This window comes from Mucor velutinosus (assembly GCF_035048745.1).
Source record: "Mucor velutinosus strain NIH1002 chromosome Unknown tig00001563, whole genome shotgun sequence".
NCBI classification, from domain to species: Eukaryota; Fungi; Mucoromycota; class Mucoromycetes; order Mucorales; family Mucoraceae; genus Mucor; species Mucor velutinosus.
The window spans coordinates 4,042,395-4,069,083 of NW_027041904.1; the positions used below are offsets into that span (position 1 = coordinate 4,042,395).

At 42.6% G+C, this 26,689-nt stretch overlaps 7 protein-coding genes across 7 annotated transcripts; 3 read left to right on the forward strand and 4 right to left on the reverse strand.

Annotated features, from left to right (window-relative positions):
* Window positions 1-175: 175 nt before the first annotated feature.
* Window positions 176-1,072, forward strand: ATC70_009957 (uncharacterized protein; the record flags this gene model as incomplete). Its single annotated transcript, XM_064829181.1, has 3 exons — window positions 176-571; window positions 628-890; window positions 943-1,072. 3 exons carry the CDS (start codon window positions 176-178, stop codon window positions 1,070-1,072), a joined length of 789 nt encoding a protein of 262 aa, XP_064686383.1.
* Window positions 1,073-1,086: 14 nt separating this feature from the next.
* ATC70_009958 (uncharacterized protein) lies at window positions 1,087-1,683 on the reverse strand (the record flags this gene model as incomplete). The annotated part of the gene is made up of 3 exons (XM_064829182.1): window positions 1,087-1,296; window positions 1,370-1,473; window positions 1,527-1,683. 3 exons carry the CDS (start codon window positions 1,681-1,683, stop codon window positions 1,087-1,089), a joined length of 471 nt encoding a protein of 156 aa, XP_064686384.1.
* A 420-nt stretch (window positions 1,684-2,103) lies between these two features.
* On the forward strand, window positions 2,104-3,169 carry ATC70_009959 (uncharacterized protein; the record flags this gene model as incomplete). Its single annotated transcript, XM_064829183.1, has 3 exons — window positions 2,104-2,446; window positions 2,502-2,930; window positions 2,988-3,169. 3 exons carry the CDS (start codon window positions 2,104-2,106, stop codon window positions 3,167-3,169), a joined length of 954 nt encoding a protein of 317 aa, XP_064686385.1.
* A 168-nt stretch (window positions 3,170-3,337) lies between these two features.
* ATC70_009960 (uncharacterized protein) lies at window positions 3,338-5,043 on the reverse strand (the record flags this gene model as incomplete). Its single annotated transcript, XM_064829184.1, has 4 exons — window positions 3,338-4,092; window positions 4,146-4,209; window positions 4,274-4,653; window positions 4,710-5,043. The coding sequence occupies 4 exons, from the start codon at window positions 5,041-5,043 to the stop codon at window positions 3,338-3,340; spliced, it is 1,533 nt and encodes a 510-aa protein (XP_064686386.1).
* Window positions 5,044-5,689: 646 nt separating this feature from the next.
* Window positions 5,690-6,108, forward strand: SST2_4 (AMSH/STAMBP protein ubiquitin specific-protease; the record flags this gene model as incomplete). The annotated part of the gene is made up of 2 exons (XM_064829185.1): window positions 5,690-5,782; window positions 5,836-6,108. The coding sequence occupies 2 exons, from the start codon at window positions 5,690-5,692 to the stop codon at window positions 6,106-6,108; spliced, it is 366 nt and encodes a 121-aa protein (XP_064686387.1).
* Window positions 6,109-7,038: 930 nt separating this feature from the next.
* On the reverse strand, window positions 7,039-7,378 carry ATC70_009962 (uncharacterized protein; the record flags this gene model as incomplete). Its single annotated transcript, XM_064829186.1, has 3 exons — window positions 7,039-7,122; window positions 7,189-7,275; window positions 7,337-7,378. The coding sequence occupies 3 exons, from the start codon at window positions 7,376-7,378 to the stop codon at window positions 7,039-7,041; spliced, it is 213 nt and encodes a 70-aa protein (XP_064686388.1).
* Window positions 7,379-10,411: 3,033 nt separating this feature from the next.
* ATC70_009963 (uncharacterized protein) lies at window positions 10,412-22,492 on the reverse strand (the record flags this gene model as incomplete). The annotated part of the gene is made up of 5 exons (XM_064829187.1): window positions 10,412-12,771; window positions 12,828-20,593; window positions 20,655-20,979; window positions 21,072-21,659; window positions 21,721-22,492. The coding sequence occupies 5 exons, from the start codon at window positions 22,490-22,492 to the stop codon at window positions 10,412-10,414; spliced, it is 11,811 nt and encodes a 3,936-aa protein (XP_064686389.1).
* Window positions 22,493-26,689: the final 4,197 nt, after the last annotated feature.

The following is a 26,689-nucleotide window of genomic DNA, read 5'->3' on the forward strand; positions in this document are numbered from 1 at the left end:
ACAGGCCAAGGACTGTGTTTCTTGTATCAGAAAGATCTGATAAGGATTTGATAACTGATCAACTCATCTACGACGAAATGTTTGAAACATCGACTCATTTCGTATACCCTGCTTGTCTAAACATATACACGTCCTTTCTTTCTTTACTCTTTGAAATACTTGAAAACACATCTTAATGGAGATTAATAAGGCATTCTTTCGTTACATTCTACCAAAGGCCTACAATACCAGTATCTTGTCTACCAGCTTGTTGATTTATACTCTAAAAAAGAGCCATCATGATACAGGAGTATTCATGCTGGGACTCGCCATCGGCTTATTTATCCAAGCCCTACTAACAGGCTTCCATGCTTCCTTGGCAGACGCTCTGGTTCGCTATCAGTCCGAAATGCATTTTATAGTCTCCAGCGGGCTCTTTATTTGCTCAACAGTCCTTGGCTTTGGTATGGTTAAACATCAAGAAAAGCAGAAACAATCCAGCATGATGACACATTTAGCTACCATGTTGACGCCCTTCCTATTTATTCTGAATCAGGGCATCGACATTAACCTCTACTTGATCAGAAACACAGTAAGTTTCTTGATTGATACACCTTGATTTCCTCTAAATAGCCATCGATTGTGTAGAGACTGACATGGCACGCAGCCATATTCACCATTTTGACAAGCGGCTTTGTTTGCATACTGTTTAGCGCTGTGTTCTTTGCAGTAGCATGCTACTTTCCTCATTGGATCCAGCAGTGTGTGTACAGCATTGTGGTTTATTTCACTGGTGCAATTGCACTGGCCAACATGTGCGGCTACATTGAATTGATCCAACATCCCGTTCATATGAAAGGACTCGTGTATACACTTCGTCAATCACAAAAGACATCCTTGGGCAACATTCGGTAGGTACTCTGTATTGTCGACGCACATCTATACTAACAATGCCCTCTGCAGACGTCTCTTTAATGCGGCCTTGGGCATCAAAGACACAGAGGCTACAAATTGGGTAGGTACAGGATATAGTCTTTATTGGTTCAGCGTTTCTTTTGGCTTAATTTACAAGAGATTGAACCATGAACGATAATAAAGCATTGTGAATTACTTTGTCGCATAGAGTTGGGTATACATTCGAATAAGACTTTCGTAACCTAGTTGATCATTGCATCTCAGTAAATTCGCAGCATCGCAGTTGAGAGGTGAGGAAGGCTCTGGATTTGTCAGTAAGAGCGAGATGGCCAATACAGTTGATTTCAGGGTCCAGGCTGGTGACCAAGCCGTTTTTAATATATCCAAACAGATTTCGCCAGTCTGCACATTCAGAGAGAATAATAAGGTTAGGATAGAGCCCCAAAAATTATCCAATGTGTATATGTGTTGTTACCTTAAAATGTATGTTGGGGTGGCATATTGTGGTCACGAATTTTATGGTGGGTGGATGAATTGGGTAGTTGGAAGGTACTTGGATAGAAAGCTCAAATTGGCCGCCTATACCACTGGGTCAGTACAATGCCGTCTGAAAGACATGTCTATTTACTCACCTTCATATGGTGTGTCTGCCAATCCTGCAAGTATCGCTCTCCATTGCAACAAATCGTCGTCTGATTCAGGAGCCAATTCAACAATCTCTGGATGTGATTTGGCTTCTCTGTCAATCTCGCGCAGCTCTTTTAGTAGTCGTCTAGATACAGCGTCCATGATAACGCTTCAAACAGAAAGAGGAAGAAATCGAAAGATGAAGGAAAGAAAGAGATTCTATTTAGTCCCCCCCCCCCCACATACCTTATTTATGTTTGCCCTTAGTCATTTGAATTGCCGTCTTGGGATTTGGCCTTTGATCTGGAAGCAATCTCATGGGTATGCATAAGCCATCATCGTTTTGTGTCGATAAGCCAAGTCCATTTCAGCCACTGGTCTTGCGCAGTGATCCACACTTGCTGGCTCTGTTTATCAATCGAAAAAGATAAGGGCTGCAGCGATGATAACCACTCAAACATTGGTAGCATGCTTCTCACACTCCATTTAGAGTTCTGTGACTTTATAGTGCACTCTGTTAATACAGGTTCAACGTTGCCGAACCCATACTCACCTGTTTCTCTTTGCTTGCCATACTGTACAATGACTGTATTATTGCCCCTTCATGTCAAAAAACTCGGTGTCCTTGAAAAGAGACAAACAAGCTTCATAGAGCAAGCTGTCAATCTGGCAATTCAGCAGCAAACAAACTTGGTTATCAGTATCTCGTGTGATGAAGTCAAGGCGCATGTGGATTGTATCGATGCTATCTGGGAGCAAATACAAGCATTTCTAGGCACCATCTATGTCATCCAGCTCAACACATCCTACAAGCAGAACGAACCATTATTTGACTGCAATGTTGTCTTTGCTGATATCTGTGGATACAATGTGTATCGTGAACCCTACATGAAGACTGTCTGTGTCTCGTCTGAAGATACTCGAGGTAAGCAAAAAGCGACCAACACGTACAGACAATGGCTGATTGGCCATGAGCATAGATATCCAACAACAGTATCCATCCTTACAAACACATGTGCTGACCAGTGATGATCAAACTGAACAACCAGCATTGGAAGGTAACACAGGACCTATTGAACCTCTGGTATTTCAACGTGTTGCTGTCGGCGGCACATTTGATCATCTTCATGCTGGCCATAAAATCCTGTTGACAATGACAGCCATCTTGGCAAATCAAAGCATGGTAGTAGGTGTTACAGATGACTGTATGCTGTTGAAAAAGAAACACCGTGATTTGATTGCATCGACACAGCAGCGAGTGGAGTATGTCAAGGCCTACTTGCAGCTTGTCAAGAGAAGCATCACATACCACGTTGTGCCCATCACAGATCCATTTGGTCCTACTGTAACAGACCCCACCATTGATGCTTTGGTAGTGTCCAAAGAGACATTGAAAGGCGGTGATTTGGGTAAGTGAGACGTGTAGTGAGCAATGGAAAGGTATTCATTTATTGGTGTTGTTACAGTGAATAGCGAAAGAGATATGCGTGGATACCCTCCTTTGGAACTGAGAATTATCGATGTGATCTCTTCTGAAAACGCTTCAGTTCAGGGCAAGGATATGGATATATTAAAAATTAGTTCTAGCTGGATTAGAGAATATATTGCAAACAAGAAGAATGGCAATAGTAGTGGAAATAAAGAGTAGTTGTAAGTTGTAAAGTGTGTATCAAAGGTGTTCTGTGTGTGGTGTGATGGCAAGAGTTACATTCGGGATTGGTGTATATATATATATATATATGATGTTGGTTGTGTGTTGCCCAGAATATAGCGGTGTAATGTTTGATACAGCAAACAATGCAAGATATAAACACCTCTATCCTCGATCCACATCGTAAACCCACGCATAGAAGCTAGCCATCTTTTGATCCAACAAGTCAATCAATCGATTATTCAAATCTCTATACACTTTTTGCAGTCTATATCGAGTGGATAGCTCGGGCTCTTCAGCTGCTGGGATATATGGCACAGGATGCATCTGTTGGTTGTTGATAAAGGTACGGTGGCGTGGCCTTGGCTGAACAAACAGACTTCGATCCATAGCAGTCTTTTGCAAATGATGATTGATGGCGGGGCTAGTTGATGCTGCTCGCTCCTCTGTCGTAATAGCAGTGGCTGTTGCATTTCTAAAGGTGCTGCTTTCGTATGGATGGGGATAATGCACTTCCAAATCAGCTGAACTCGACAGCAGCTCTTCCTCTGTCAAATGTTGCTCGTCTTGATAGAAATTACGCTCTGCAAAAAATGTGGGATCAATGTCGAGGAAGCGGGCCAGTCTCTGAAATGAACCTGATGGGTTGAGCAAGACATCTTCTGTTCGAATCACGAATAACTGAGAGGGCGCAAACTGCTGCAAAAATGGCACCAGTGCAGGGTAATACATGCCTTTTGCCAAAGAGTTGAAAGCGTGTGTGTCGTTGGAGACCTTCCATGATGCTCTAATCTCGCTTCCTTGATGACAACTGACGAAACCCTCCCATCCAGTTTGTGTGCTCGTATGTCCGCATCGACGCAGAATAGGTAACTCCAGATCAATCAGCGTCTCGAATGACAAGTTGGAGTGTCCTAATTCTAAGGCAAATGTTGAATACACTGATGTTGACATCATTGCATGCCATTTTTACCTGTCTTCTCGTACAAATATTGTGAATACGCTCTTGCAATGGGCTCTCTCAGAAAAAAGACAAGCTGTTGCACGTGTGTCAGTATATGTATATATATATATAGTAGTTTATGTCTAGATGCATCCTACCTTGACATGAGGCAACGTGTCCTTGATGCGCTTTGCAGTTAAATGGCTGTTATACAGGTAATGTGGTGCATTCTCTCCAACAATCCAATTTCTAGTCTCTTCCATGGTAGCCAGCACATCGTCCTTGAGAAAAGGAAACTGAGATATATACGAATCAAATGCATTGGCTTCATCAAACTCCTGTCTATCGAATACATGATTTGCTATAAGCCCACTATTATCCACTGACGCAGCTGCCACTTGAGGATGCTGTTTCAGCATACGAAATACGTAGGAAGCACCTGCAAACTCACTACCAGCGAATATGAATGATGGAACAGGCTTTGCGCAAGATTTCGAGTGCTGAGGAGTAAAGTGAGGACAGTTTCGTGGGTAGTACACTATGTGAGCTTATTTAGCACATGAAAATAGAGTTTTCGGTAGAGCCTGATATTACGTTTTGGATGATGCGTTGGATGCGATAACGGTTGATTTGTGATGTAGCCTCTCCATTTTGCTGGCACCTTTTTGGAGGTGAATGGTAGAAAGATGGATTCATCGTCATTAGGGTCGACTTTGTTCCATGCCATTGTGGTTGTCTGAATGATGATGGTGGTGGCAATACAAGCAGCTACTAGTGAGATGATGAAATACTGCCATTTGAATATGATGCGCACTTGCCCAGATGGCAATGTCTGGATGTGTCCTCCTGTCACAAACGCCAAGCAAGCCAGCAGAAGGTTCTTTATAGTCAAAGAAGCATCTCCATGTGCTGAGCTGGTACCCTTCATGATAGAATGAAAGATAGAGGAAAAAAAAAAAAAAAAAAAAAAAAAAAAAAAAAAAAAAAAAAAAAAAAAAGAGAGAGAGAAGAAGAAGGGGTTGGGAAGGAGGGGAGGTTGAAACCATCAAATTTAGAGTTTAAATTTTGGATGTGTAACAGCAGTGTATATGGAATACAGTAGTAGTGGGCAACGTCCATGAATGAATATAAACCAAGATGGATCCCCTTAAAAATGAGGATAATAAATTGGGAATTGAAAAAAAAAAAAAAGTTTATTGCTTATCCCTTCTTTGTTCTTTACATTTCTTTCTCATTTCAATTATGATTGCATGTTTCTATATTGTGAGTCTACGATGGAAACCGCCAAAAATGATTATTTTGGATGAAGCCAATGTCATTTCAAGCCTATCTTCATTTGTATGGTATAGTTGCTACTTGAGACACATCAAGACATGAGCTTTGCTAACACACAAAACACCCCCCCCCCCAAGATCCCACAAACACTCGCTGAAACTCGGGTTGAGCAACTGAATCGACTCGTTGCAAATCAATGCCCATCACATCATGTTGATTTCTATGTTTTCACAGTTGCTGTATTGTGTGTTATTTGCTCTGCCATCTTTACATTCGTTGCAAGATCACTACATATATCCATGTGGTGTCCTCTTTTGCTTTTATTAATACCTACAGCACTCAGCTTCTGGACAAGCAAAAGGAGATCCACACTCATCATCAAGATCAAAGAGGTAGGCGACTATAGATGGCACGCTGAACTCGCTTTAACACAATCAAAAACTAGTTTGAGTCTGCACTAAAAAAGACCCTGTACGATTACACAGCAACAGATCAGAGTATCAAATGGTCATTGCAACGAGTTCCTATTGACGAGGCACCCTGCACGTCAGTTCGATTTTGTTTAGTGATTCACATTACCGAGTTAGACCCAGAAATGGCGTATGTGGGTGAGGAACTACCTTCCTATCAAACTGCGCTTTTGAATACAGCAACTACATTTCATCCGCCAAGCTACCATGAATTAACAGCACCTCCGCATGCTGTTGTTGTTTCTTAGACATTCCTTATATCATATTAATACAATCCTGTTTTTTCAGTTATTTCTTCTGCATCAAATCAAGGGGCCCCATTAGATGAAAGAGAGTGAATTGGTAGGGGATAAAGCTCGTACAAAAGGAGAAATGAGGGGAGGGGGGGGGGGGTCTAATCTGGCATAGCCAAGAAAATAGACATCTCTCTTTGATTGACACTTGTTGTTATCACGGCTATTTCAGACTTTCGACCATTGGTACGTGTAAACTATTTGTAGACGCACAAATGGAACGCTACTGCTGTCATGAAGCATGTCAGATGTGAGGCTGTGTTTGCTTCTCAATAATAGCAACCCCAAGAAGCCTCAGCAAATCAACAGTGAGACCCATTAAAGATGTATATATCATGGAATATGAGCCTCGAACTACAGGAGAAAGAGCATTGTGCATCGTTGGTGAGGGATGAGAAGCATCGCTCTATCATATTGAAAACAGACTAAAAGACAAACATACGGAAAAACCTGATGCTCCTCTGTCTTTCGAATCATAGCACGAATGCCCTCCCAATGTCCTGTCTAGGCGCTTGTATCGGCATAATCCAATATCAATGATAAACTGCCACCCCTCCATACCACCCAACATTGACATGCGTCGGTGCCTTGTTGAAAGCTGTTAGAATGTGATGATGGAGGCATCCTCTCGCATCTGTCCTGTTACTCTGAGGGAAGATCAATGTGCATGGTCTGATTCACGTCGAAAAACTAAGCATGTATACGTTTGTGGATCACTGTACAATTTCGTAAAAGACATCAATGAAGAGGGTGCTTTAATTGAATATCTGGATTGTCATACTGCTCGTCGAAATGACCCTTTAGCAAAGCGTTTTCAAAAACCAGCTGCTGCGTATGCTGTAGTATGTATAATTGTGTGTGTATGTATGTCATGTATGAGTGTATTTATTCTTTCTTTTCATTGGTATCTTGAGGTTGAAGAAATGGTTGAGGGTGTTTATTGTACAATGGCCAAGGGGGGATAACAACCTTAATAAATTTATGCAACAAATTAATATGTATTTATATACGCGTTCATAGTGTAAATCTACTCACCAAAGCAGTTAATGCTAAACCAGCAGCAAATACAATAAGGAGCATTTGCATAGATTGCATGGAATAGCCTACAATAAAACTAGCAATCTGTGTATATGGATCATAGATGAGTGTGATGTTGCTTGATTTATCTCATGAAAATACTTGCGCCAGATAATACCAAGAGATAATGTGTTAATTTTTCTGCCATCTTTTGGCCTTCGAAATCCTAGTGATGATGATTAGTCAATACATGCTGCTCATTGTGTTGGTAAAAAAAAAAAAAAAAAAAAAAAAAGGTGTCCAACTTACAATTGTGCATTCTAAAATGTCTGCAAAGCTCATTCTGATCAAATAGTGTAAAGGATAAAAGAACAGGAAAGTATTTTGTCCAATACAATTGTTATACGCTCCAAACGGGGCCCCAATAAGAGCATCGCAGAAGGCAGACATCTAGCAAAAGTACACTTGTGAGCCAATCTATATTCTTTTTACATAAGCTGTTTGCGTAATCATACCTTATAATTCGACTTCTCTAAAGCACAGTGCTTTTTAGCCTGTAATTCCCTTTTCATGAGCTCTAAACACCATTGATTACCTTCAAGAAACGCATCACTGCTTTTGCCAGCCAAAATCGTTTAAAAGCTCCGCTTGATATTCTGGATCGATTCGTTGATTCTGAAGCTTTTTGAATTCAATTCGACCTATATTGACAGATTCGACTATGTAAATCGCGATGACCATCCGATGCTTCCTATTGCTTTTCTAAAATACTTTTCGAGGCGCATCCAGTGGTGCCAAGTGAAACAGTCGTTTTGAATAAAGTCATTGCGCAAATTTAGAAAATATGAAATGAGCTTTTTGGCCAAAATGTCGAGATTTCACATATGAAAGTTTCACAAACAAAGTTCTAAGGGCTGCTTTAGATCGAGAGGAATATTTTGAATCCATATCATAACATAATAAATGTTCAGTACTTTTGCACTTTACAATCCTAATATGGAACCTGAGTTTCAAGGCATCTATCTGTCCTGGCTCATATCATAACATAATAAATGTTCAGTACTTTTGCACTTTACAATCCTAATATGGAACCTGAGTTTCAAGGCATCTATCTGTCCTGGCTCATATCATAACATAATAAATGTTCAGTACTTTTGCACTTTACAATCCTAATATGGAACCTGAGTTTCAAGGCATCTATCTGTCCTGGCTCATATGAGAATAATGATTTTACAATCAATCAACAAAAACCACTGTTATTTCTACCCTCTTTCCTCTGCTCAATGCTGTCAATGTTTTATTTGAGCGACGTCTCAGAGCCTCAGAGATTTCATTACTTACTGCAGACATTTTATGCAACCCATGCATTGTCAATGTCCAGACTAACGTTATTAAATATAGAATGCAATAAAATATCATTATGAACGATATAGAAGGCAATAAAATATCATTATAAACGATAGTGCTATGACCTTCCACCTACTTTCTATACGCTTCGAGGGCATTTACTACTGTATTGCCTTATGAAAAGGGCATGAGTTTTCCAGCTGGCCCTACCAGCCAAAATTAATTCAAACCCAGAATCATAGTCTGTTCCAGATTGGACAAATTTTGATGATCCTGGACTCGATCGAGCTATTTTTGCAGATTCGACTAAGTGAAGTATGATAATCACCCCATGCTTCCTTAAGCTTTCCTGGAGTACTTTTCAAGGCGCTTCCAATGGTACTAAGTAAAATAGATGTTTTGAAATCACTTATTGAATGATTTGTAAAAATATGAAAAGAGATTTATGGCCAAAATGTCGAAATTTTACATATCAAAGTCCCACAAAGATAATTTCAGAGGTTGCTTTGGATTGATAGAAACATTTTGATTCAAGATATACTATAGTAAAAGTCTTCATTTTCAAGATGAAAAATGCGATCGTTTGATTTTCGATGAAAACCATGAGGGATACCTCATGCTTTTTGGTCGATTTTTGACCATGTTTTTTTGGTCCCCAAAAAGTCGAGCAAAAGTGTCAGAAAGGAACTGCCAGATGAAAGCAACCATTTGGGGCTATTCTGACGATCTAAAACGGCCTTGAACGCAAGAAAATTCAGCTCAAATGCACTCATACTTTGCTGTATTAGGGACACTAAGGACTAAAAAGTGGGAATACCAGTATGCTGCTTGCCCGTATATGAAGTAGCTACGTGTATATGGATGTAGAACATCACATAAGAATCAGATCCACAGATAATATGAAGGGTTACTATGTGTAAGTGGAGGGTCAAAATGAAAGTAGCAGTATTTTGATAAAATACGCAAGAGCAATCAGTAGCACGAGCTGCCGCTGCGCAGGTTGGTTCTCTACCTTCGCTACGCTTCGGTGAGAACCATCCGAAGCATAAACACTCATATGATTAGTGATTATATATCAATCAACAATCAGGGTTCCTCTTCTAACATTTTAGCTATATTAATTTTGGGATATTAGCCAAAGGCCCGCGGCAGCGCGAGCCGTTTGAACGTAGGTTGGTTTCCACCGAAGCGAAGCGTAGGTCAGGAAACCACCCGAAGTGCTGAAAGGCTCGTATGCCTTAGTAAAAGTCTTCATTTTTGGTGTCAAAAATGCGAACGTTTGATTTTCGATGAAAATCATGAGGTATCCCTCATGCTTTTATGGTCGATTTTTGACGATCCCAAAAAAGTTGAGCAAAGGTGCCAGCAAGTTAGTGCTAGTGGAAAGCAACTGTTTGATGCTACTCTTGAGGTCCAAAATGGCTTGTAGCACGAGAAGACATCTCTCAAATGCACCCAATTTTTGCTGTGATTTGCATATTTTCGAGTGAAACGTGGTAATGCAAGTATGCTATCTGCCCTCTTTTGGATTATTTCTGTTGATATCTACTTGGAGCATCCTAGAGGAGCCGTATCCACAGTTGCAAATCGTTTGCAGCATGATTTTGAACCGTCAAAAAGTGATATTTCAGTGTAATGAGTAAGTTGGTCGATGATTCCACATGAATAACCAAAAGCATTCAAGTGAGATGTCTACTATTTATGATGTGGAGAAAAATGGAACAAAAGTAGCCAAGCAAAATTATCAACAGGGTTCAACAACAGTGAATAATAAATGCAAAAGCGTTATTAATTTACAACATCATACAAATTTATTTAAATTTAATTATTTTTCTTTCAATAAGAAGGGGGATTTGGTTTGGGTTTGGGGAAATGAATTAGTCTAATAAACAAATTACTGTGCCAAAGCAACAGCAACACTATAGGCGCCACTATGGCTGATGGAAACATTTACATTCTTGATACCAGCGGCAGAGGCTGCGCTCTTTGCCTTACCAGTCAAGACAACTTCGGGAGCACCAACTTCATTGCTCTTGATTTCAATCTCGTTCAAAGGGGCACCGGCACCATCTGAGGGAATGTTACCGTAAGAAGAGATTGCCTTGAAGACGGCTTCCTTGGCAGACCAACGACCTGTGAAACTGGCTTGGGGATCGGCACGAGCTTGACAGTATTCGATTTCGGCTGCAGTAAAGTTGCGTTCAATGAAGGTAGAGTTCTCAATGTTGACAGCGTTGGTTAATTCGACATCAACACCAACACCTCTCTTTCCAGCTTGTTGTTCAGTGAGAGAAGCAAGGATGTTCTTGGTAACTTCGGCATCACCAGCTGTGGGGGCAGCGCGGTTAGCGGATTTGTTAGTAAAGTGCCATGTCTTCTTTTCCTTGGAGTATTCAGTGCGAGCACTGGGGTTCAAGTAAACAGCAAACTCGAGATCATCAGAGTAAGGAGCCTCGTTCTTGACTTGGACAAAGTCAGCAACACCAGTAATGGAATCGTGGAGATAACGGTAGGTCTTGGCGTAACGTTGAGCGTTCTTGGCTATGTATTCATTGTATTGGCTTTCTTCCAAAGCACCAAAGACGTAGTCAGGGTGAATGATCAAGACTTCACCACCAGCTTGACCGAAACCGAAAGACTTGAGGAGACCAGCCTTCAAGCCATCAGTTTGGATAGAACGAGAGGGATAGACAATGAAGTCAAAGTCCTTCATGATCACATCCACGTTATCAGCATTACGGTTACCAGGAACAATACCACTGAGCAAACATTGCATCATACCATTAGCCATCCAAGAAGCAGCAGGACCCTTGGGGTGACCAGTGAGATACTTTTGAGTGATGGCCAACAGAGCATTACCCTTGGAACGGCCCAGATGCTTCAATTGAGAGTTGACGACACGAGATTCGTTCTTATCGTTGGCCTTTGTAGAAGTACCGTGGAAAGAGGCGACACCAATATCATCAATAGTCAAGCCATAGACAGCGAGAGCACCACGGATAGGAGCAATGTTGGAGTCGTTCTTGAAGAAGTGATGGTTGTAAGTGGCCAAACATTCCTTTTCTTGACGTTTAGCTTCACTGTGGATGAAGGTGGTACGCTCTTCGAGCCATGCCTTCTCATCCTCAGCAGCGAGTTCACCAGAAGCCTTGAGCTCTTCCAATTCTTCACGCAACACTTCGTATTCGCTTTCAACCCAAGCCTTGATTTGAGCACGACGAGACTTGACTTGTCTGGCACGGTAGTTGAAGTCCAACAAGGGAGAGGGTCTCTTGGTGATGTTTTCACGAGCAGTGGTCAAGATACCAGCACCAGGAGCAGGGACGGAACGGCCTTCCTTATCAGTGGCAGTGCTACTAAGAGCAATGATACCGTAGATGGGAGAACCAATCTCAATAGCGGTAGCAGCAGACATGAGAATGTGGTTGGCAGCACCGTGAGCTTCCATGAAACCATTTCTAGAGGTTGTAGCGGGACGAGACATCTCAGCAGGAGTACGACCGTGAGCGAGCTCTTCAACAGCATTAGAGGTAGCCTTCATGTTGGCAAATTCGTAACTGGATTCCTCAGTGATATCTTCAGTGGCGCCAGCAATCATGATCTTGGCTTTGCCAGTCAAGAGAGACTCACAGGCCAACTCGATAGAGACGGCAGATGTGGCACAAGCATTGACGGGAGTCTTGATAGGGCCAGAGGATGACAGAAGCAACATGTTGATCCAAGCAGGCATGGTGTTGATGAAAGACTCTTGCAAGATATCCTTTTGAACAGGCTTATCGAGGAGACGATCACGGAAGAGACCTCTTTGAGAGATTTGACCACCCACACCAGAACCAGTGGTGTTACCGATTTCAGAGACATGGACATACTTGAAGAATTCGTAAGGATCAGTGATACCAGCAGAAACGAAGGCTTCCACAGTAGAGACAATGTTGAACACAGTAACAGGGTCAACTTGGTCCACAATATCCTTGGGCACACCATAACGAGTAGCATCCCAGCCAGTGGGGATCTGGCCAGCAACAAGACGGTCGAAACGGAGAGCCTTGGGAACGTACAAGGTAGCACCCTTACGCAAGACAACACACCAATCACCATTAGCATTCTCATAGACATCAGCCTTGTCATCTTGTTGGAGCTTAAAGTGCTCGGCTTCCTCCTTGGAACATTCAAATGGTTCAAGATCATGGTCAACAACAATTTCTTGCATGAGCATTTTCTTGTCGGGATTGTAACCATGCATGACAGTGGGATCTACAATATAAAACGGTGAGTACATGCCTTTTTACCTCTTTCTCTTTTCAACATACCAATGAAACGAATACCAGTGTGCTCCAGGATTTGCTTTTCATACTTGGCCTTGATATCCTTTTCTTCAACAGGCTCACCAGACTTGGCGTCCAACCAACCAGAGTAGAATTTACCAGACTTCAAGTTACCATCATGATGCTTGATGAAGCCCATGATCCAGGCCATTTCAATACAGCCCTCAAGAGAGAACTCACCAAAAGCTTCCATCTCCCAACGAGTTCTAGCATTACCCCAAGGAGACACTTCACCGAAACCAGCAACAACAATGACTTGCTCAAGATCGAGCATGCCCTTGAGATGGCCCAAATGCTTGAGAGCATCATAGGGCTTAAGGGTAGGGAAGTCAAACTTCATGTTGGCACGAGGGGTGATGTTATGAGGCTTATGCTTGCGCTCAGCTTCTTCACCAAAGACAATCTTGAAATCAAGAGCATTCTCAGCATCAATAGCCTTGCGAACCTCAGCAGTTTCACGGATTTCCTTACGCAACTTGGCGCTAACTTCATTCAAGTTGGTGATGAATTGAAGGCCACCGTTGAGATCAGCCCAAACAGGTTCGTTTTGACAGAGTTCGACAATGGAAGGATGCATGAGACCAAGAATGTTGAAGGACATCTCGACAGCGGAGAAAGTTCTAACACCAAGGGCCTCGATACCTTCAGCCACCATGTTGTTGGGGCTCATCAAACCAGTACCGCGGGTCCAACCAATGACAGCACCAGCGATAAGCAAGTAGCTAGACCAGCTCTCAGAATACCAACGGTTGAAGAGAGTTTCCAAAGAGATCTTGGACTCACTATAAAGACCATCAGAACCAAAAGTACCGTGGTTAGGAGACAAGGGAAGGATGACTTGAGCAGGACGAGTGTCGGAACCAATCTTTTGCTTGTGAGACTTGACATTACCCAACATGCGAAGCAAGTTGGTCAACATGATACGGTGAGCAAGCTCAGACTTGGAATCAATAGAGTCAATCTCACGGCCATTCTCAGGGATAGCAGCGAAAGGCACAATGAAATCGAGATCCCAGTTGAGACCCTTGGGATCATAAATATAATCAACCAAGGCATCGACATCTTGCTTGGCACCTTGGTTGAAAGGAACGACGACGAGCTCAGAGCCTCTGGAACCATAGGCCTCATAGATGGATTGGAAGTATTGAGTGACTTCACGGCTGAAACGAGAAGTAGTAACAACGACCTTGGCACCACCAGAGATGAGGCCCTTCATGACTTCAGAACCAATAGAGTCCTTACCAGCACCAGTCAAGAGAACACACTTGTCAGCAAAGGTAATACCTTGCTCAGCAATTTCAGTCAAGACATTGAGGTAAGTGGAGGTCAACTTGCTGCTGAATTCCCAGCCAGAAGGATCATTGACATTCTTCTTCTTGAGATGCAAGAAGGGAATGGTCTCAGTCTTGGCAGACTTCTCAGAAATACGCTTACGTTCAGGGAGACGGTTGACAGTAGAGGCACGACGTTGACGAGGTCTTTGCTCTCTGATGATAGTGTTGGACATGGACATGGAGCGCAAGACATCAGTGTAGAGTTCCTTGATAGCAACCTTGGTGCTCTTCTTCATCTTGTTTTGGCTGCGAATAATCTTGTAGATACGACCAAGATCTTGTTGCACCTTGAGACGGTTGGAGAATTCAGAGACCTTGGAGCCGGCGGTCATGTCTTTGACATAGTCAGACAACTTGCGACAACCAGGGCGAGGCACCTCAGCATAGTTGATATCACCCTTCTCGGTAACATTTGTCTTGGGGCCGGTGGGGAAACCGACATCCTTGTAGACAGGGCTCTCAGTGAGAACATCAACACAGTTTTCAATAAGAGCTTGACCAAACTCCTTGGCAAGTCTGTAAGTTTCACCCTTGTCACCAGCACAGTTCTCAACGTTGTAGCGCATGTAGTCAATCAATTGAGGATAGGCACGGTTCATGATACGCAAGCACTTGGCAGTAACTTCACGATCAACAATGGCGAGCTTACCAAAGATAATGTCGTACCACATCTCCAAAGCATCTTGACGAGACCAGTTCCAGTAAGAATCGTACTTACGAGCCTTGAGAGGAGTGAAAGAGGGCTTAATACCATCAGCATAGATGTCACCGTGTTCAGCCAACCACAAATCAAGTTCAGCTTGTAACTTGGCAGTAGTGGTCTTCTCTTGTTCGTACTTTTTGGCACCTTCACGCAAGTCCTTTTGAAGATACTTGGCATACAAGTTGAGTTGTTGGTAGATCAAGGAATCTTGCTTGGCCTTCATGGCATCAAACTCTTCACTGTTGATGACAGCGACAGCAGCACCGCCGGCAGCACCACCAGCAGCGCCACCAGAACCAGGAGCAGATAAGGTAATACCAGCCTTCTTGGCGTAAGCTTGAGCAACAGTGTCTAACCAAGCCTTGGCTTCAGGTTCAGCACCGAAACGAGCAGCAGGCTCCATAGTGATAGCAATCAAGAGAGCACCCTCAATGCGACCAGGACCCAAACCATAAGAGGTAGAGAGGTAGGTCTTGACATTGTTCAAGGTGAAACCACCAGGCATCTTGGCACCGACCATCTTGGCAATCAAAGTGCTGGAATGCTTACCAAGAGTACCAGGGAAACTGTTGTTCAAGGCATTTCCAAGTTCATCCAAAGGAGTCTCTTCAGACTTTTCAGGAACGGCATTGTTGAACTCCTTTTGCAAATCACCAAGAATTTCGTTTTGGAGAGTAGACTTACCACCAACCAAATCCTTGATAGCCTTACCCAAAGGAACCTCATCCACAGTCTTCTTGAGCTTTTGAGCAATGACGGCATGAATGATCTCAGTAGCAGTGACAGGAACATCACTGACAGAGGCGGCAGGACCAGCAGAGGCAGCGGGAGCAGAGGCAGCGGGAGCAGCGGCAGCTACAGGAGCGGCAGCAGCGGCAACAGGAGCGGCAGCGGCAGAAGCAGATGGTTCAGTGGCAGCAGGAGCCTCTTCAACAGTTTCAAACTCGTAGTAAATCTCCTTGGCATCCTTGGAGATGGACAAGTTTTGACGACGGTTACTCAAAGCGTTATCGTAAGCTTGGTACTTCAAGTTCAAGGTACGGACAGCCATACCACTGAGAGTAGGAGAAGGACCGACTTCAATAAGACGCTCAATTTGATAGGTCTTGAACAATTGATCTTGGGTTTCAATCCAACGAACAGGAGAAGCAAATTGGTAAGCCAAAAGTTCAATCAAGAGAATGTAACCCAATCTTTGCTGTTGAGCAGGAGTGACATACTTGTCATCAGACCAGTTCTTGAGGACCTTAGCCAAACGAGGACTGGAGGTCAAACGGTATACATCTTCAAGGTAGCTCTTTTCAGTGCTGAAAGGTTGAGCAGTCAAGTTGGGAATGTACTTGGCAGTCAATTGAGCAACATTGATGTCAGAGGGGTTGAACTTCTTGGCCAAGAAGGTACGGAAAGGAGTAACACCACTGAGCAAGAAAGAAGAGTGGAAAGGTACATCGATACCAGGAAGAGGGACAGTAGCATGACCACGTTCCAATTGGACGCGACCCTTAGCTTGCTTGACCTTGGTCTTCTCAAATGCGCCGTCGATGATTTCAGTCAATTGTTGTTTGACATCCTCAAGAGACATGGTTTCCATCAACTTTTGAAGATCAATGTTGGCAGTCTTGATGTAGTTCAAGACGTTGGCGAGAGCGTCCAAGTTTTGAAGAGCACCAGCAGCAACATATTGCCAGTTTTCAACGTTGAAATTGACAATTTCCAAAACATCACCACCACGACGAGCAATGGAGTCAACAACATAACGGAGAGCAGTGTCATTGAAAGTTCTGGAAACACGAGCAGGGTTGACAGCAACCATACCATAGTTGGAATTGCCTTCTTCATCACGCTTGACAGCAGATTGCATAGTCATACCACGATAGAAGACAACATCCACAAGAGAGTCCAAGGGCAAGACATCACCAACAGAGGCCAAAGCAGCATACTCACCGAGAGAGTGACCAGCAAAAGCACAGTTGGCTTGGATCAACTCCTTAGAGCGCATGTCTTCAAAAGCAGCCTTCTCCATCAAGGTCAAAGCAGGTTGAGTGAATTGAGTGGCAAACAAGAGACCAGTGGGAGAACGGAAAGTATAGAAGGCAGTGCGTTCATGGATGGTAGGGAACAAGGGCAAGGTCTTGGTGGTGCCGTCAGCATCAACAACATCGTAAGACATGCTCATGTAGTTTTGACGAATCTTATTACCACGAGGACCACCAAAGTGGACAACCTTCTCCTTGGGGTTACTACGCACAATTTCAATAATAGAGAAACCATAGTTTTCCATGAAATGCTTATCAGCTTGGTCCCAGATAGCCTTGGCAACAGGAGAGCTGTCGTAGAGAGCCATACCCATACCTTGTTCTTGAGAACCTTGACCAGTAAAGACATAGGCAGAGACAGGTTGCTCGACTTCAGCAGTACCTTCAACCACCTTTTCATTGTTTTGGTTCACAGTCTCCACCTTGACGATCTTGCGACCATTCTTCATACCAGTGTGATACAGCTTGGTTTCGAGACGATCAGAAGGCAAGACCATACCAACAAACTTGACATCGTAGGCAACAACACGACGAGGCACATTGTCAGCAGCAAAGATTTCGACAAACTTACGAGTAGAAGCACTGGTCCACATACCGTGGGTGATAGTGCCAGGTAAGAGAGCCAAATCAGCAAAGTAAGGGTTGACATGAATAGGGTTGAAGTCACCAGAGACGTTGGCATAAGGCTCGTTAGAGGCAGGGGCATGGACAACAGAAGAGTAGGTGGATTGGCTGGGCATGACAGAGTAGCCACCGTTCTCAAAGAAATGGGCTTGCTCAATTTCTTGGGCATTACGCTTCAGGTATTCAATGACAGGGTTACCATGACTTTCACCAGACTCGTACTCGACCTTGGCAATCTCGACAAACTCTTTGGTGGACACTTGCATGATGACAGTACCGGTAGTTTTGACACTAGCAAAGACTTTCTTGTTCTTGTACTTGAGTTCAGTGTTCAAACGGAAGATCAAAGAGGAACCAGGAGCGATATCATGAGTATCCAAAGCATCAGTCCATTGCATCCAGTCCTTGGACTTGAGAACAGCAATATCCTTGACATCCTTGATCTTGAATTCCATGGGAGTTTCAACCTTGCGCTCGAAGGTATGCTCAAAGTCCTTGAAATCACCACGGTAGAGGAATTGACTGGTCACCTCAAGCACAGGCTTGCCTTCACGGACAATAGTACCCTTGACTTCAATCATCTTACCAGAATCAGTGTTGACGATAGCATTGATGTGGGCAAAGGTGTCAACGACATCGCCAACCTTGAGGAGCTCAGAACCATCCAAAAGACGGTAACCGTTACCCAAGTGGACAAGTCTCAAAAGATCACCATCGATCACCTTAGGGAAGATGGCCTTCATGATAGCCTTCCAGCCAACGACAATAGCGAAATCCATGGGAGCATAGACAACCTTTTGACCACGATCAACAAAGACCTCAGCTTGGTTACCAACGGCTTGACAGAACTCCTTGATCTCTTCAGACTTGACAGTTTCATCCTTACCAATAAGCTTCTCGTGGACAGGGATGTTCAAGAAATCATCAGTGTTATCAATACCGAACCAGAGCTTGTAGTAAAAGTCCTTGATACGGTCATTGCGACCCTCCATGACTTCGTGGACAGGAGCATAACCAAGTTCAGGCTTGTACTCAAATTGCAAAGACAAAGGAATCAAGTCATTGTCTCTCTTTTCATAAAGCTTGACATCGATCATCTTGCCAGAGAAAGTAGCTTCGACAGAGGGAACAAAGTCGTTAGTCTTGGCAGTAGCACTCCAAGGACGCTTGTCTTCCACCTTGATAGCCTTGACTTCACCACTAGCATCAAAGGAAACAGTGACTTTTTGACCAGCACGGGGACGGAAGATACGCTTGGCTGGGTTATCAGCAAAACGCTTGCCTTGCACAATGAAAGGAGAGGTCAAGAAGGCACGAAGCCAGTTATATTTGGGGCCAGAGACAGCTTGAAGCCAGTCATTCTCGGAGGGAACCTTGTTAGCACTGATCTCAAAGACATGTTCAGTGGCAGAAGCAGCAGCTTCCTTGACGACAGTCTTGGTAATGGCAACACCGCCGAGGTACTCAATTTTGGGGATAGGAGCTTCCTTGTAGTAGCGTTCCTTCAAGCTCTTAATGTGGCTATTGTAGATGTCACCGAGGATCTCACCAACGGGTTGATCGGCACGAGTGGCATACTTGGCAGCAACAGGACCGTGAAGGATACAAGTACGTTGAACGTCTTGGTCAACAACAGCACCGAGATCTTCAGACTGCCAGAGAGAATCCTTCTTGAACCAGATGTCGAAATCTCTGTCCATGACAGGAATGAAAGGAACAGGCTTTTGAGTGGGACGCTTACAAAGAGCAATGAAGTGGAGGACATCCTCAGAGGTCAAAAGTTGGGTCTCGGCCTCAGGGAATTGAGCCAAGAATTCTTCAGCAAAAGGCAAAGGAGTTTGCAATTGAGTGAAGTTTTGAAGCATAGAAGGACCAGACTTCTTGGTGAAACGCTCTTCAACACGACGCAAGAAATCGCCAACCAAATCACGGAGAGTCGAATCGATCCAGCGACCTTCGTGCTTGACATAGAGCAAGGTGATCAAACGATAGACAACTTCAGAGTAGGTCATATCTTGCAAATCAACAGCCTCACCAGACTTCTTTTGACCAAACCAGACCTTTTGGAAATCAGCATTCAAACGCTTGATAATGTAGTCCTTCTTGGCCATCAAAGCAGGCAGACGCTTGTCCTTGGGCAAAGCAAAGATGCTCTCATCGAGTTCCTTCCAGAAACGAACACCACGAGTGGCGACCTTGTGGATGGGCTCACCAAGTTCAGAGAGAACAGTGATAATACCACCAGCAGGGCCCTTGTAGGTCTTTTCCCAATCAGCATCGTCAACACCAGCAGCATCGACCATGGCTTGCTTGGCAGCAGGAGAAGCTAAACCTTCCTTGGCAACCATCATACGAGAACCAAAGAGAATACCATCGAAGGGCATGGGAGGGTAGTCAAACTTGAGAGACCAATCACCAGTGATGTAGGGCAAGGTATCATCAGCACCACCGAAACCAGAACCAGCAACGAGCACAATGTTGGGTTGACGACGGATAGCAGCGTAAGTTTCAAGAATAGGCTGATGAACATCTTCAAAACCGTGATGCCCACCAGCACGGCCACCAGTCCATTGCAAGATAACAGGCATGGTGGGATTGGCAGCGGCAATAGCAACGACATGACGAATGGAATCAACGCTTCCAGGCTTGAAAGCAACGTGACGGAGACCAGCAGCTTGCAAGTTGGCAATAATCTCGTTGGCATTCTCAATACTGGGGACACCAGCAGCAATACAAAGACCTTCCATAGGAAGGCCCTCCTTGCGCATGACTTGAATGAGAGGATATTGGAAACCCCATTGACGCACATTCAAGAAGATGATGTTGAGAGTGATACCTTCACCAGCACGAGTGAGTTTCATGATCTTATCGACCTTATCACGAAGCACTTTCTCATTGAAATGTCCACCACCAGCAACTTCAATATGGTAACCAGCATTCATGACAGCAGCAACGAAGTTTTCATTGACAGTTGCGGGAGTCATACCAGCAACCATAAGTGGAGGCTTACCCAACAAGCGAGACATCTTGGTATCAAGATGAATACGGCCATTGCTATTTTACGAATGAAATCAGCTTACCACGCCCTGTTTTGTAAAGCACACCAGCCACTTACCTAGTAGTTTCGACCAACTTGGGTTGGAAAACCTTGGCCCAGTTTTGGGAATAGGTGACAGCACGAATATCAGAGTCGAAAAGATCAGCCTTATAGGAGACATCACGATTGGCACCCTCAAGAGCACCAGCCAAAACAATTTGAACACCAGTACCTTCCTTGTTACGGTGAGTCAAACCACCAATGCCTGAAGCACCACCTGGTCCGAAATCAATGATGTGAGTCAAGTCCTTTGAGGCAATAGCACTCTCCCAATGAACATGATGTTCACAAATAAGTTCCAATAATGACTTGGTGAGATCGCTGGATTCACGAAGATCTTTGCCTATCGTTGATAAGGTTACATTAGTACACACTTCCACACAAATCTTGCCCCAACGCCCCACTCAAAAAATTATATTGGTTCCGATATCTTACCTGAATCTGTAGCGTACACAGGGACCTTGAGATCCTTGGAATGGAAACGAAGATCATTCTTATCACAGTCTTCCAAGATGATAGAGACAGCAGACTTCAAGTAGATGCTGTGGAAAGGTGCAGTGATAGGCAAGAAACGAGAGGAGAACTTGATTTTACGCTGAGAGTAAGGGACACGAGATTGATCGAGACCAGTAGGTGCCTTGAGCTTACGCAAAGAGAGGTTCAAACCGTACAAAGATTGAGGAGGACCAGTGCAGACAAAAGAACGAGGTCCGTTGTGCAAGGTAATTTCAATTTGACGCTCAGGAGCAAGATGAGAGTTGGTGGCCTCAAGGTGCTTCAAAACTTGGTTCTCTCTGAGACCAGTGACAGCCAACATGGGAGTAGGGTTACCCTCATTGTTACTGATGGAATCTTCAAGAACAGTAGGGTTCAGGGTAGTAGGAGGGAATACTTGTTGAGCACGAGTACCAATCCAGAAAAGAAGACCCAAAGCCTTCTCGGTATTGTTGATGAACTCCTCTTCAGTGGAAGAAGCAGAGATGACGACTGAACTGATGATACCTTGACTGTGACCAGTAGTACCTAGATGCATCATCATACACTTAGCATTCCAACCCCACTTGCATATACACTTTTCACTTACCTTCAAACAAATCGCGAATCTCGGCAGGAGTACGATCAAGCACACGGAGCATAACATAGTATTGGAGGATCTGAGTAAGACCAATCAAGGGAAGACTGACAGGAGCAGAGATGAGGTATTGGACATCAGGTCTGACCTCAGCATCATCCAACCAACGCAGCACATCCAAGCCCTTAGAATGAAGAACCTTGGCTTCAGGACTACGAGCATAGTCGGCCAATACACCAGCCATACGGTGAACAAAAGGCTTGACGATACCTTGGTATGTCTCCCAAATGTCGGCAAGCTCATCGAAATACTCTTCAATATTACCTTGACCACCAAAGATGGCGAAAAGCTTAGCATCGCCACGAGTGGCAGCTTCAAAGAGGGCAGATTTAGCAGGAGCGGCTTCCTCGGCAGTCAATACATCATGTTCCTTGAGCACGACAAGAGCAGAAAAGTAGGCTTGAATAACAACCTTCTTTGACTCGGGAGAAAGAGAGCGGGTGATGGCATGTACATCATTGTCCTTGAGGTATTGGGAACCGAAGTCAAGGAAGAGTGTGCGTGCAACAGGCAAGAATTGAGATGCATTGGCAGCACGTTGAGTGGCGAAATGTAAGAACTTGGCAGCAAGTTCAATATCAGTGATTTCCTCAACGGCATCTTCCTTTGGGAATTCCTCTCGAAGTTGTTCAGCTGGAACCCAGATGTTTGTAGGTACAAGAACAGACACTTCGGTGGTGTTTTGTTTGATAGACAAAGGACGCAGAACTTGTTGATTATCCATTTTTATATAAATAGTTGATTAATATTATTTATGATTGCTGATGTTGTTGTATAAAAATGACTAGAAGACATACATTAATCTCCAAGCATTTCTGCGTGAGATGTGTTCTTTATCTCACCTTCTAGTAAAATATGTAAAATGTAAAAAAAGTTGATGATTTGACACTCTTTCTTCTTTTTTGTATATGTAACAATTGTATGATGTTGTATATGTTAAGATTTGTTGCACAATTTACAAAAAAAAAATGATATTCAAAAGATTTCTTTTAACGGTTGACAATTGGATTTTGATACTTTGTTTCCCCAAACAAAGTAAAAAATAAAACTGTTATAAAAATTAATGAATAAAGAAAAGAGTTTAAAGATGAAAAGGATCAAAAACGATGGCTTCAAATAATATCGTTTTGTAAAATTCTTTCGACCCCCATCAAACTAGTTTTGATCCCTTTTTTGGACATTTGGTAGGGGCAAATTTTATTCGGAGTGGCTCGGACTAAACAGATTCTATGTATATCTGTATTATAATCACCTCTTCTTCACCCCAAAAACCGACTGTTCAAATCGCTGTGAACTTAGAAGTGAACAAGTTGTCAATAGCATTGGCAAGAAAGCCAGGCGTGTAACAGTTGGGTTCTATCTCAAGAAAAAGAAGCTCGAACATTCTTACCCCCAAAATTGCATGATACATATATCAGATCATTGATTGACATGGACATTTGGTAGCATCTAACCTGCATTTTTACTCCATTTTGTGTAAATTCCAAAAGACATTTACATTTTCTAATTCGTCCCGATGGATGTAAAAATCTGAGATTTTTCTGAAACATGAAACTGACTCAATAGCATTCAAATCCCAGGTGTCAAGGCCTAATAAACCATAGCAAATTTTGTTACACGATCAAAAATTCGTAGTGGAATATGAATAAATCGCTCTACAAGTTTTCAACTTTCTAGGCGGACCAATTAATTGTTCAAACACGTAAGAAGTTTAAAGGTGTTTTTTTAGTCCAGTTATATCCTGCGCTCAACAACAAGAAGTGGGGTTGTAACACACTTTTTTTCTCGCTGTAAATGATACGATTCTGGCCGTATTTTACTTTGCATTGAAGTTTGACATGTTGCCTGTAGATTCAAAATAGACAAAATCACCATAGCAACGTTGTATCAGGCATCTCCGCTTAGGTTTACATGTTGAAACATTGGAAAAAGGTATATTGAATGTTAAATGTAGTGCTAAATTGCCCCACCGGCCCGGCGGATAGCCTTCCGGAAGTAAAACGTAGCAATCATGATAGAGTTTATGAAAAGCATCATCATGAATCAATTGCTGAATGCTCATCAGGGTTAATACTGTGTAAATCCAGCAAATGCTGTATATAACGAAAATATGGGGATTTAAAACTTTATATTTTTGGGTCAAACTGTTCAGGAACGCATATCTACTATCTGTCTACCCCAATACAAAAATAAGCCTGTAATTGTTTATGCGGTTAAAGCAAAAGCCAGGGGGTACACAGAGATCAAATTGAAATTACCTAAAAAAACTGAGTTCGTTTGATCTATACATTTTCTTGGGGTGATACAACGTGGCCAATCATGGCCCCTTTGCAGTAATTGAAAGGGATCCCCACCACTGACGAGCTCCTGTAATCAACTGTACCTGCTTTCTTCTAGAATATGGAAAGTCGATAATATAAAAGCGTAGTCAAATCAGGGCAAATGCCCCAAAACGACCGCTTATAAATTATATTATCATACATATCCAAATCGTGTTGCTCCAAGGTTGGTCAATCCCGGATTATCCTAACTTCAGAGGCCAAGCAATGACATCTACGCAAATACTTGATACGGTTGGATTTCCTAGTAGCAATCGATAAGCATTACGCTATTATTGACCATACCGTCATGAGAAATTGATCAGATATGCTGCTTTTTAGCTGCTCTTATCGCTTTTGATTGCAAAATGTTTGAGGCTATATCATGAACCCCATTTTTCCCGTTGGCTTATTGTTTTATTGTTACATTTGCTTCCCTAGCTCCGATGTATTCATATTTATCACCTTGAAACATTTACACCGCAGTAAACCTTTGTACGCCTTTGATAGGGTGCATGATTCTCCAGCATTACGCGTTGAGAGCCTTATGTAAAGTCAATTGAATCATCGGTCACTTTGATTTGGGGTAGACTTTGGCCATCAATCTCTGTTATCTCTGAGAAAGTTATACATTTAGGAGAAAACTCTTGCTGCAGCTGCTTTTGTACTATATGTCCCATCAAGCATTTGCTAGTTCTATGAGAACAGACATCCATTCAAAGTATTTATCAATTAGCAAATGCTTTCCACGCTTGTAGGACAAGCGATCCTATTTGATCAGACAATGCAGAGTATGACAGAATGAGCTAAATCATATTTTGCATTTCAACTAGACAATTTCAGTAGGTGGTGAGTGTAACATGTGCATCCCAGTTACAGTATAGCAGTAAGATTTCACTAAAGAACAATATCGCCTTCTACTATGGGGAAACAACGACGTGTGATCCCAAATATATAGATGGCTCGTAATCTCGCTTTGGTCTGTTTCGGAGCAAAGAAAAAATGCTAATTATTCAATCCAAATTCTACAATCTACTCTAACCTTCACATGATGGGTCTCATTGTTAATGGTTACGAGTGCTTATGCTTCGGATGGCTCTCCACCTTTGCTTCGCTTCGGTGAGAATCAACCAGCGCAGCGGCAGCTCGCACTGCCAATTGCCGTTGCTCATCTCATATTCTTCATGTTATCTATAGATCTCGCTCTAATGCGATGTTGCATATCCGAATACACGTAAATACTTAATATACCAACAAATAACATGCTGGCATTACCCTTTTCTTCTTAAAAATGTGTCTAATACAGCAAATCTGGGAGCATTTGATCTGTGTTTTCTCGCGTCAAATGCCCTTTTAGAATGTCAGAATAGCACCAAATGATTGCTCTCATCTGGCAGTTACTTTCTGACACCTTTTGCTCAACTTTTTGGGTACCAAAAAAACATGGCCAAAATTCGACCAAAAACCATGAGGGGTACCTCATGGCTTTTATCGAAAATCAAATGATCGCGTTTTTGACCTTGATAACGAAGACTTTTAATAAGGCATATATTGAATCAAAATGTTTCTATCGATCTAACGTAACTCCTGAATTCATCTTTGCGGGACTTTGATATGTAAAATTTCGACATTTTGGCCAGAAACCTCTTTTCATATTTTCGTAAATTACTCAATAAGTTTATTAAAGACATCTATTTTATTTGGTACCATTGTATGCGCCTTGAAAAGCACCCCAAGAAAGCTTTAAGAAACATGGGGTGATCATCATGTTTTTATAGTCGAATATCACAAAATAGTTCAATCAAGTCGAAAATCACTAAATTTGGTCAATCTGGAACAGACTATGTGATCTGAGTTACAATTAATTCTGGCTAGTGGGGCAGGTAGGTTATAATGGATGCTTTTGAAGCGTATGGAAGTAATAGGCGAATTACATAGTGTTACTTTTAGCCATGCTATTTTCTTTAGAAACCTTGCATCTAATAATGCCAGTTCATTGAAATACTTGTAAGAGATCAACTTATTTCCTTTTCGAGGCTTTGAAAGTGTGTAGAGACAATCAATTTATTGTTTTATGATGTTATGATGTTATGAAGGTAGCAATGTGATTTATTTATTTGTACAACTGTATGTGTGCTATATAATGATATGATTAGAGACGTAGCGAGCTCCTAGGCAAGGCGAATAAAATGATTTTTATGAAGCAATATGTCTATGTTGTTCTCTCCACTGTTTGCTTGTTGTACTGCTTTGTTGCTGACGCTAAGACATCCTTGACACTGTTATGAGTGTTGTACCTGTAGATGCGATATTGAAGGATATCAAAGGAAGATTTCAAAAGTAACCAGATACAAAAACTAAATATTTATTAGTTGATTCAGGCACATCTTATTTATACGAAACCATCATCGCTAAACCTATCGCTCTACCTTATTGTTAAATGAGTTAATACGTCGAGTTCTGTATATCCAATATCGACCACTATAAAGAATCCGATTATCAGTTTAGTTGCGATGATAGAATCACAACCTTCGTTGTCATTCACAAGCACATACTTTCGTAACCAAATATATGTAGTTTACTTCTTGTTGCACCTTGTATCC